Raw genomic sequence first — 11,582 nt, 5'->3', positions numbered from 1 at the left:
GGCCATTCGGCCCTTCGAGCCTGCACCGCCATTCAATATGATCATGGCTGATCATCCAACTCAGTATCCTGTACCTGCCTTCTCTCCATACCCACTGAGCCCTTTAGCCACAAGGGCCACATCTAACTCCCTCTTAAATATAGCCAATGAACTGCCCTCAACTACCTTCTGTGGCAGAGAATTCCAGAGATTCAAAATGTTTCTCTCATCTCGGTCCTAAAAGATTTTTCCCTTATCCTTAAACTGGGACCCCTTGTTCTGGACTTCCCCAACATCGGGAACAATCTTCCTGTCCAACCCCTTAAGAATGTTGTAAGTTTCTATAAGATCCCCCCTCAATCTTCTAAACTCTAGCGAGTACTGTCCATATACCATAGAATATCTATACACACATAGATAAACAGATAAAGTGCAATAGGCTGTTATAGTTTATAGTTTGTTTGAGTTGGGCTTAATATTCTGATTGATGGCTGTGGGGAAGCAGCTATTCCTGAACCTGGATGTTGCAGATTTCAGGCTCCTGTACCTTCTACCTGAAGGCAGCGGGGAGATGAGTGTGTGGCCAGGATGGTGTGGGTTCTTGATGATGCTGGCAGCCCTTTTGAGGCAGTGAGTGTGATAGATCCCCTCGATGGTAGGGAGGTCAGAGCCGATGATGGACTGGGCAGTATTTAGACATTTTTGCAGCCTTTTCCGCTCCTGGGCGCTCAAGTTGCCGAGAGGGCCGGGATAGTGGAAGAAATGGGTGGAAATGATGGGAGTTGGGGTGTGGATGCAGGAAGGAGAGAGGGGAAAGAGGGAGATGTTGCCTAAAATTGGAGAGTTGGGTTGTAAACTACCCAAGCAAAATATGAGGTGCTGTTCCTCCAATTTGTGTGTGGCTTCACTCTGGCCTTGGAGGAGGCCCAAAAAGGTCGGTATAGGAATGGGAAGTTGTTTAGTTTAGTTTAGTTTAGTTTAGTTTAGTTTAGAGATACAGCGCGGAAACAGGCCCTTCAGCCCACTGAGTCCTTGCCCCACACATTACCACTATCCTACACACACTAGGGACAATTTGCACATACACCAAGCCAATTAACCTACAAACCTGCACGTCTTTGGAGTGTGGGAGGAAACCGAAGATCTCGGATAAAACCCACGCAGGTCACGTGGAGAACGTACAAACTCCGTACAGACAGCACCAGTAGTCGGGATCGAACCTGGTCTCCGGCGCTGCATTCGCTGTAAGGCAACAACTCTACCGCTACGCCACCGGGTTAAATGCACAGTGGGGTGAAGTGGACAAGTATGTTTAGACATGTGAAGATACATTTGGTAAGAACAGTGCTACACTTGGAGTCATAGAGTCATAGTCATACAGCATGGAAACAGGCCCTTCGGCCCAACTTGCCCATGCCGACCAACATGCCCCATCTATACCTGCCTGTGTTTGGTCCATATCCCTCTAAACCTGTCCTATTCATGTATCTACCCAAATGTATCTTAAGCGTTTCGATAGTGCCTGGTGGAATGGGTGTGAGTGGGACCTAATCAGGTGCATGGATATTTCATATGGGGAGGTGGTTGAACCTAGAAACAAGGAATTGCAGATGCCCGCGTACAACAAAAAAAGACACAAAGTGCTGGAGTAACTCAGCGGGTCAGGCAGCATCTCTGGAGAACATGGATAGGTGATGTTTTGGGTTGGGACCTTTCTTCAGCCACTGAAGTGACATTTCGGGTCGGGATCCTTCTCCAGGGCCTGAAGAAGGACCCTGTCTCCTGACACGAAACGCCATTCGGTTTAGTTTGGAGATACAGCGCGTAAACAGGCCCTTCGGCCCACCGAGTCCGTGCCGACCAGCGCCCCCCCGCACATTAACACTACCCTACACACAATCGGGACAATTTGCACCTATCCCGAGCCAATTAACCTACCAACCTGTACGTCTGTGTGGAGTGTGGGAGGAAACCGGAGCACCCGGAGAAAACCCACGCGGGTCACGGGGAGAAGGTACAAACTCCATACAGACAGCGCCCGGAGTCAGGATCGAACCTGTGTCACTGGCGCTGTGAGGCGGCAACTGTACCCGCTGTGTCCACGTTCTCCAGAGATGCTGCCTGACCCGCTGAGTTAATCCAATTAATTGTGCCTTAATCTGGAGTCAGCCTTGGTAGGTAACGTAACACCAACAATCCTTGAAAAAGCAAAGTGATTCAGATGCAAGATTGTCCCTGTCAAATATGAGTCTTTCATCTCAGCCTCAATGATGCTGCCTCTGCTATTTAAAGTCCCTTTATTTCATTTAGCCAGTGAGAGACTTTTGGTACACTCTGTTCTAGGTGACCATCAGTGGATTAATAGCTCATCTCATGCAGTCAAAACATCAGCGTGGGTGGATGCAGTGCACGAGTACAGAGAGACAAGTGCATAAACCTCCCGAGTGTGTCTGATCAATCCACGAAGTATCTGTGAGCCGCGTTTACATCGCCCCCACCTTTGAAGAGAGACAAGGTTATTCAGGCCGATTCCTTTCAACACGCAAAATAACCCAATTGAGCTGGAATTTTTTTTTTTAAAACAGTGCTATCCAGTGTTTACTTTAGTTTAGAGATACAGTGCGGAAACAGGCCCTTCGCCCCACCGAGACTGTGCCGACCAGCGATGCCCACACCACACATTCGGCCCTTCGAGCCAGCACCGCCATTCACTGTGATCATGCCTGATCATCCACAAATAGTACCCCGTTCCTGTCTTCTCCCCATATCCCCTGACTCTGCTATCTTCAAGAGCCCTATCTAACTCTCTCTTGAAAGTATTCAGAGAACCGGCCTCCACCACCCTCTGAGGCAGAGAATTCGACAGACTCAGATTCAGATTCAGATTCAGATTCAGATTCAGATTCAATTTTAATTGTCATTGTCAGTGTACAGTACAGAGACAACGAAATGCATTTAGCATCTCCCTGGAAGAGCGACATAGCAAATGATTTGAATAAATAATAATAAGTGTCCGGGGGGGGGGGGGTGATTTGCAGTCACCGAGGTACGTTGTTGAGTAGAGTGACAGCCGCCGGGAAGAAGCTGTTCCTGGACCTGCTGGTCCGGCAACGGAGAGACCTGTAGCGCCTCCCGGATGGTAGGAGGGTAAACAGTCCATGGTTGGGGTGAGAGCAGTCCTTGGCGATGCTGAGCGCCCTCCGCAGACAACGCTTGCTTTGGACAGACTCAATGTAGGGGAGCGAGGAACCGGTGATGCGTTGGGCAATTTTCACCACCCTCTGTGTGAAAAAGTGTTTCCTCATCTCCGTTCTAAATGGCTTGCCCCTTATTCTTAAACTGTGGCCCCTGGTTCTGGACTCCCCCAACATCGGGAACATGTTTCCTGCCTCCAGCGTGTCCAAACCCTTAATAATCTATAAATGTTTAAATAAGATTATTGACTAACACTATCCTACACCCACTAGGGACAATTTACATTGATACCAAACCAATTAACCTACCAACCTGTACGTCTTTGGAGCGTGGGAGGAAACCGGAGATCTCGGAGAAAACCCACACGGGTCACGGGGAGAACGTACAAACTATGTACAGACAGCGCCCGTGGTCGGGATCGAACCCGGGTCTCTCGCACTACAGGCGCTGTAAGGCAGCGACTCTACCGCTGCGCCACCATGGCCGCCCAGTGAGATAGAATATCAGGGAATGGCAGGCATTTATACCAGCCATGATCTCGTTGATTGATGGAGCTTGGAGCCACTTTGATATGAAATGCACCTTTAACACAGTTCCTTTCATCTCCTGCCTTTGTGATATGTTTCATGACTCTTGCCAGAAAGCTAACCCATTGTGAATTAATCAATAGGTTAATATATGAGGTGAACGCACAGTTTTTCACCTGTGGAGGGGGGGGGGGGGGGGAGTCAAGAACCAGAGGACATGGGAATTAAAATGAGAGTTTTAGTTTAGCTTATAGACACAGCACGGAAACAGGCCCTTCGGCCCACCGAGTCTGTGAACGACCAGCGATCCCCGCACACTAGTGGGCCTGTCCCACTTAGGCGACTGCAGGAGACTATGCGGTCATCACATGTTCGCGGGCGGTTGCCGGGGAGTCGCCTTCATGGTCGCGAGGAGTTCCCGCATTCTGGGAAATAGTCGCGGCCTCATTATGGTCGCCGCAAATTTCTCAACATGTTGACAAAATTAGCGGCGACTGGAATGAAGCCGCCATGGAGAGTAGCGAGAATTCTCGTGCTGTAGATGGGTCGCCGGGAGGTCCTAGTGGGTCACCAGGAGGTCAAAGGTTCTCGTAGGTTCTCGTAGGTTGTAGCCGGTGAATTTCATTGGTTCATAGGGGAAATAAACGTAAGCAATAGTTTTCAGAACCAAGGATAGCCGACCGGTAATGTTAATGTCCGCCGAGCTTCACAGCCGTGTATCTCTGGCTTCTTAAAAGTTGTCTCCACTCCTTCTCCCCTCTATTTTAAAGGACTTACCGTACACTGTGCTTTAGCCGTTTTAATTACAGCGCCAACCTTCCTGTTCATCGCGGTGTGTGTCTGTATCACCTTGCACCGTGTGAATATTTTAGACAGCTCTCCCCCCGCTTGCCCAGTCCCCTGCCTTTGCGATGTGTGTGTGTGTGTGTGTGTGTGTGTGTGTGTGTGTGTGTGTGTGTGTGTGTGTGTGTGTGTGTGTGTGTGTGTGTGTGTGTGTGTGTGTGTGTGTGTGTGTGTGAGTGTGTGTGTATGTGTGTTCCACTCTGACAGTCGCTGTTCCAGTTCTCGGTTTTCAGGCGACTGCTTGCAACTTGACAGTCGCCGGCTGTCCGCTGAAAAAATCACCCAAGTGGGAAAGGCCCATAAGACTAACCCACACATTTTACGATTTTTACCATAGCCAATCAACCTGTGAACCTGCAAGTCTTTGGAGTGTGGGGGGGGGGGAATAAAACAGGAAACCGATTACAGGAAATAGCCATCACAGATTACAGGAAGTAGAATGAATAAATGAATGAATATTTTATTGTTACATGTGACAAGTTACAATGATGTTTTATTTGCTTGCATTCCCAAGGTATGCAAAGAGGCACCACATAAAGGGCACCGACAGAGTTACAATAGACAATAGACAATAGACAATAGGTGCAGGATTAGGACATTCGGCCCTTCGAGCCAGCACCGCCGTTCAATGTGATCATGGCTGATCATCCCCAATCAGTACCCCGTTCCTGCCTTCTCCCCATATCCCCTGACCGCTATTTTTAAGACCCCTATCTAGCTCTCCCTTGAAAGCATCCAGAGAACCGGCCTCCACCGCCCTCTGAGGCAGAGAATTCCACAGACTCACCACTCTCTGTGAGAAAAGGTGTTTCCTTGTCTCCGTTCCAAATGGCTTACTTCTTATTCTTAAACTGTGGCTCCTGGTTCTGGACTCCCCCACCATCCGGAACATGTTTCCTGCCCCTAGTGTGTCCAAGCCGTAAACAATCTTATATGTTTCAATGAGACACCCTCTCATCCTTCTAAACTCCAGAGTGTACAAGCCCAGCCGCTCCATTCTCTCAGCATATGACAGTCCCGCCATCCCGGGAATTAACCTTGTAAACCTACGCTGCACTCCCTCAATAGCAAGAATGTCCTTCCTCAAATTCGGGGACCAAAACTGCACACAATTCTCCAGGTGTGGTCTCACTAGGGCCCTGTACAACTGAGAGTTACAAAGTATCCCACGGCAGGTCCCCCTTTGTTCTCCACCTTCCCCCCCCCCCCTTCATAGCGGTCCCCCCACGCTGGGTCCCACAGATACAGGCCTGACAGTTCCTGACTAGGCCGTCAGTCAGTCAGTCACCTGATGCGTTGATGGCTCACCACTTCTCCATTCCCATCCCCGTCCATGCAAAGTTGCAAGTATTCTCCCTGCTCTCTTCTTGACCATCAGGTTTTTCTCCTGTTTTATCTATCGTCGTTCCTCGGTTGCGTCGGAAGGAACTGCAGATGCTGGTTTACACCGAAGATGGACACAAAATGCTGGAGTAACTCAGCGGGGCAGGCGCCATCTGTGGAGAGAAGGAATGGGTGACGTTTCTGGTCGAGACCCTTCTTCAGACTGAGGGTCAGGCGAGAGGTAATCTGCCAACAATGGACCATTGTGGGCTCCACATTTTCTTGATCATCGGTGCAGGTTCTGATTTGCACTGAATATTTTCATATCTCTCATTTCCCTTTCCCTTGACTCTCAGCCTGAAGGGTCTCGAACCCAAACGTCACCTATTCCTTCTCTCCAGAGATGCTGCCTGGCCCACTGAGTTACTCCAGCAGTTTGAGTCTATCTTCATAGTAGACAGCGTAATAGTAGACTTCGCCAAGACAATACGCAAAGAGTCGCCACGGTTCTGGCGCCCAACCAAGTTTCAATGTTCTCAAGAGTGCAGTCTTAAAGGCCAGTTGTCATGACGACACCGTTGCTTTCGTCCATCGGCCGCCATCTTGAACATGTCCCTTTGTCCAACGTCGGCCAACTCCTGCCTTCTCCCTATATCCCCTGACTCCGTTATTTTTAAGAGCCCTATTTAGCTCTCTCTTGAAAGTATCCAAAAACCCGCGGCGTGATGATGTATTCACGCGCGGCGTTTTTCCAAGTGTGGCGACAATTTTTTTTGCCGCCGCTGGATTTTCGAAACGTACAAAATCTTTTGGCCGCCCTGATACGGCGCCAGCAGTCGCTGAAAAAAATCGCCATGTGGGACAGGCCCTTAACTGAACTAAAATCTTGGTGCTGGTTGATTTGATATCTGCAGGATGGGAGTAGTGATATCAGAGGACCATGTTGCACAGGCTATGCTACGGAGGCAATTGAGAACTATATCCTTGGCTATTGTGGGCTCCATGTTATTCTCCAGAGAAATCTGCTGACTAATCTGATCAATGTTGGCCATCAGGTAATGGGAGCTGACTACGCTGGTGGGAGAGGCATATTTAGTCATGTTATCCTCTAGGTACTGCTTGTACAGTTCCGTGATCTTCTGCTCCATGTAATTGTTGAGTACCGAGTTGGATAACGGTTCCCTCTGAAGGACGATGCTCCGGTCCCCCTGGTGGAAGGTATCTGAGCGAGGACATCGTAGGCCTTCGCAGCAACAGGCGGAGGCTGCTGGGCAGACGCAGGTCTTGTTGGCCTGCAGAAAGGGCCAGTTGCTGCTCTCACCTTCAAGGTCCAGAGAAGTCGTCAAGCTGGTGGCGCTGCTGGGGGTCTGGCTGTCACCGACCATCTGGATGTCCGTGTAACTCTGGCAAGTGGTTGACCACGACTGGTAGAGGTCCACCTCCATCTCCGCCCACGCGGAGATCCTTGGTATCTCCAACACCTCGGATGTCTTCCTATTAAAGGAGGTCGCCCTGCCTCTGACGTCAGCTGCTTCCCCCCGGTGGTGAGCGACCGCCGGCTCGCCCTGCTGACCCCTGGCGCTGCCCGTGTTCCCGGGCCGACCTTGCACCGTGTCTTCGGCGGCGCCTCGGCCCAGCTCCTCGTCTTCCGCACAGTCGGGAAAGTAGGTGAGCTCTTCCCAGGAGCTGCTGCTGCTGCTCGCTGGAGACCTGCCGGAGTTTGCACGGCCATCGGGCCCCGCGCGCTCACCCCAATCGTAACCGTAGCCGATCCTCGTGAGGCATCCCTCGGCCAACATGGCGGGCGCTACGGAAAACACAAGGTTGCTCGTTAGTCCAATGCAAATTAACGGTGAAGCAGGCAGACAGGCATTAAGTGTAGGACGGTGGACACAAATGCTGGAGAAACTCAGCGGGTGAGGCTGCATCTATGGTGCGAAGGAATAGGTGACGTTTCAAGTCCTGCACCTATTGTCTATTGTCTATTGGTACACGTGACAATAGACTAAACTAAACCTCGTTGTCACCTTCCCCAGGCAATATCATCTCTGACCCCTCTCACCCTGGCCACAAACTCTTTGAATCACTTCCCTCTGGAAGGCGACTCCGGACTGTCAAAGCTGCCACAGCCAGACATAAAAACAGCTTTTATCCACGAGTAGTAGCTCTACTCAACTGCCAAAAATCTGTAGCCTCCCTTTGATCTGGTATTTTGTTGGTCCACATGCTTGATCAATGGTGTTTTATCATTAATGTTTTATTATTATTAATGTTTAGTGTTTTCTGAGTCATTCGTAACTGTCACTGTATGTCATGTTGTTACTTGTGGGCGGAGCACCAAGGCAAATTCCTTGTATGGGAATACTTGGCCAATAAACTTACTTACTTACATACTTACTTACTTACTCAGCTGACAATGAACCATTCTACATTTCCCTTGCTCATCTTCCCCTTTGATCTCCCTAACCCTTCCACATTTCTAGACTTCCTCTCCCACAACCGCAGTCTGAAGAAGGTTCTCGATCTGAAACATCACCCATCCCTTCTCTCCAGAGACGCTCGGGTAAGGGGGGAGTTCCCCCGGCCACGGGTACCATGTAATCCCGTGCTACCTGCTCCGTGGTCGGATAGTCGGCGACTAAACCGTCTCCCCCACCTGGTTTGCCAGGTGATGAGGGGGGGCTGTGGACCCCCAGCAGGACCAAAAACAAGACCTGTCAAAGAGCGGGTGAGCTCCTAGCGAGCCAACGGCCATCCACACTTCAGTAGAGGTTGCGATCACTGTCGTACACGGCATTGTAAGGAACGATGAAAAACATGAAATGTAATTCTTCCCTCTCCTTGCTTCTCAACAGAGAAGTTGTGAATGAAAATAAAATGTTTTTAAAGAGATGCTGTCTGACCCGCTGAGTTACTCCAGCTTTTTGTGTCTATCTTCCATGTCGGTGCTGGGCAGGTAATGAATTGAGTTCAGTTCAGTTTAGTTTACTGTCACGTGTACCGAGATACAGTGAAAAGCTTCTGTTGCGTGCTATCCAGTCAGCAGAAAGACAATACGTGATTATAATCGAGCCGTCCACAGTGTACAGATACATGATAAGGGAATAACGTTTAGTGCAAGGTAAAGCCAGCAAAGTCCGATCAAGGATAGTCCGAGGGTCCCCAATGAGGTAGATAGTAGTTCAGGACTGCTCTCTGGTTGTGGGTAGCATGAAGTGAACTAAGGGGAGGCACTCAATTTGTGAAAGACCACTGGTCAGAGAGAGGTCAAAAGGTCACAAGACAGGGGAAGGTCACAAGGCAGAGGTCATAGGTCAGGAGATCATGGCTGGGTTTAAAAGACATTGTGTAGGGCAGAAACGTCGCCTATTTCCTTCGCTCCATAGATGCTGCCTCACCCGCTGAGTTTCTCCAGCATCTCTGTCTCCCTTGTGCGGGGCAGGGTGCAGTTTGAGATTACGATTTTGTTTTAGTTGTAGAGATACAGCGTGGAAAAAGGCCCTTTGGCCCTCCGAGTCCGTACCGACCAATGTTCACCCCAACACTAGTACTATCCTACACACCAAGGATGCTTTACAGAAGCCAATCAAGCTACAATCCTGTACGTCTTTGGAGTGTGTGTGGGGGAGGGGGGGCAAACCGAAGATCACGGGGAAAACCCATGCGGAGAACGTGCAAACTCCGTATGGACAGCACCCGTAGTCTGGATCGAACCCGGGCCTCTGGTGCCGTAAGGCAGCAACTCTACTGCTGCGCCACCGTGCCGCCACTATTGGGTAGCGGTAGATCACGCAGCATTGTTACTGCGAGACTGGTCAAGTCAAGTCAAGTCAAGCCACTTTTATTTCTATAGCACATTTAAAAAACAACTCTCGTTGGCCAAAGTGCTTTACATTAGTGGAGGTACTAACGTTATACAACATTGGTTCATAGATTAAGTACATACATCACTACATACATATAACCCTCGCTCAGAGGACGTCAAGAAAGGGTTTTAGAGGCAGATGGTGCATGGCTGCCAAGCTCTGAGCTGTTAGCCCAGTTGACTTCACCAACACATGCGCCTCTGGAGAGTGGATCAGAAGCTGACTCTTAACACAGTGACCGCAGCTGGTAGTGTTGCTGCCTCACAGCGTCAGGGACCCCAGGTTCGATCCTGACCTCCGGCAGGGTCGGTGTGGAGTTTGCACGTTCTCCCTGTGGCTGTGTAGGTCGCCTCCCACTTCCCAAAGACATGCAGGGTCGTCAGCTAAATGGCCCGTGTTAACTCGCCCCTCGATGTGCAGGGAGTGGATGTGAAAGTGGGATAACATCGAACTAGTGTGTGCACAGGGCGATCGATGGATTCGATGGGCCGAAGGGCCTGTTTCCCTGCTGTATCTCTCCAAACTAAATAAGTTGACGCTACCATCATAGAAACATAGAAACATAGACAATAGGAGCAGGAGTAGAGGCCATTCGGCCCTTCAAGCCTGCACCGCCATTCAATATGATCATGGCTGATCATCCAACTCAGTATCCTGTACCTGCCTTCTCTCCATATCCCCTGATCCCTTTAGCCACAAGGGCCACATCTAACTCCCTCTTAAATATAGCCAATGAACTGGTCTCAACTACCTTCTGTGGCAGAAAATTTCAGAGATTCAAATGTCAAATTTCAGAGATTCAAATGTTTTCCTCATCTCGGTCCTAAAAGGTCTCACCCTTATCCTTAAACTGTGACCCCTTGTTCTGGACTTCCCCAACATCGGGAACAATCTTCCTGCATCTAGCCTGTCCAACCCCTTAAGAATTTTGTACGTTTCTATAAGATTCCCCCTCAATCTTCTAAATTCTAGCGAGTGCAAGCCGAGTCTATCCAGTCTTTCTTCATATGAAAGTCCTGACATCCTATCTGAAGCAGGGGGAGGGGGGGGGGGGGTTATAGTTAGAATTACACCTAAAAGGTACAAATAAATCGTTAAAATACAAACACATTACACTTACTTGGTTTAAGTTGATGTGTAATTTGAATTTGAGTTCCACTCTTTCCTGTCGGAGCAACATTAATATTTAGATCTCATTGCAAATGTCATTCTTGGTCCCAGGAGATTTATTAACAAATGACTCCTTCCTCTGTGAAATGAAAGTTCAGACAAGTAAATCCAAAGACACTCTTGTCTACTTGGTACTCTACAAAATGTCTTCGCTGTTTGGTAAGCCGTGCCCAAACGAATAAAGACCATAATCCGGTTGCAAATTTATAGTGATTCAAAACGAAAATGACGTTTTTGCCTTAACTTCCCCATATTTTGCAAGCATCCAGTGTTCCAACCACTGAGCTGTTAACCCCTCAGGTCCGAGATATTTTTCATAGAGTCACACAGCAAGGAAACAGACCCCTTCAGACCAACTTGCCCACACCGGCCAACATGTCCCATCTGCACTAGTCCCACCTGCCTGCGTTTGGCCCATATCCCTCCAAACCTGGCCAATTCATGCACCTGTGCAAATGTTTCTTAAACATTGCAATAGTCCCTGCCTCGACTACCTCCTCCGGCAGCTCGTTCCATGCACCTACCGCCCTTTGTGTGAAAAAAGTACCCCTTAGATTCCTATTAAATATTTCCCCCTTCACCTTAGATCCTTGATTAGTACGGGTGTCAGAGGTTATGGGGAGAAGGCAGGACAATGAGGTTAGGAGAGAGAGATAGATCAGCCATGATTGAATGGCGG

At 49.3% G+C, this 11,582-nt stretch overlaps 1 protein-coding gene across 2 annotated transcripts; it reads right to left on the bottom strand.

Moving 5' to 3' along the window:
• Positions 1–6,619: 6,619 nt before the first annotated feature.
• LOC116979232 (protein CXorf21-like) lies at positions 6,620–11,062 on the bottom strand. Of its 2 annotated transcripts, none has more exons than XM_033030815.1 (2): positions 10,854–11,062; positions 6,620–7,677 (listed from the first exon to the last, which is right to left on the bottom strand). In XM_033030815.1, exon 2 carries the CDS (start codon positions 7,664–7,666, stop codon positions 6,746–6,748), a length of 921 nt encoding a protein of 306 aa, XP_032886706.1. In that variant the 5' UTR covers positions 7,667–7,677; positions 10,854–11,062; the 3' UTR covers positions 6,620–6,745. The 2 variants fall into 2 exon arrangements, with proteins under 2 accessions (XP_032886706.1, XP_032886707.1); XM_033030816.1 differs by having other exon boundaries at positions 6,620–7,674.
• Between the last annotated feature and the right edge of the window lie 520 nt (positions 11,063–11,582).

Source organism: Amblyraja radiata, chromosome 12, assembly GCF_010909765.2.
Source record: "Amblyraja radiata isolate CabotCenter1 chromosome 12, sAmbRad1.1.pri, whole genome shotgun sequence".
Taxonomy (NCBI): domain Eukaryota; kingdom Metazoa; phylum Chordata; class Chondrichthyes; order Rajiformes; family Rajidae; genus Amblyraja; species Amblyraja radiata.
Note: the sequence above shows the minus strand (reverse complement) of the source record. Positions and strands in the feature narration are given on the sequence as shown.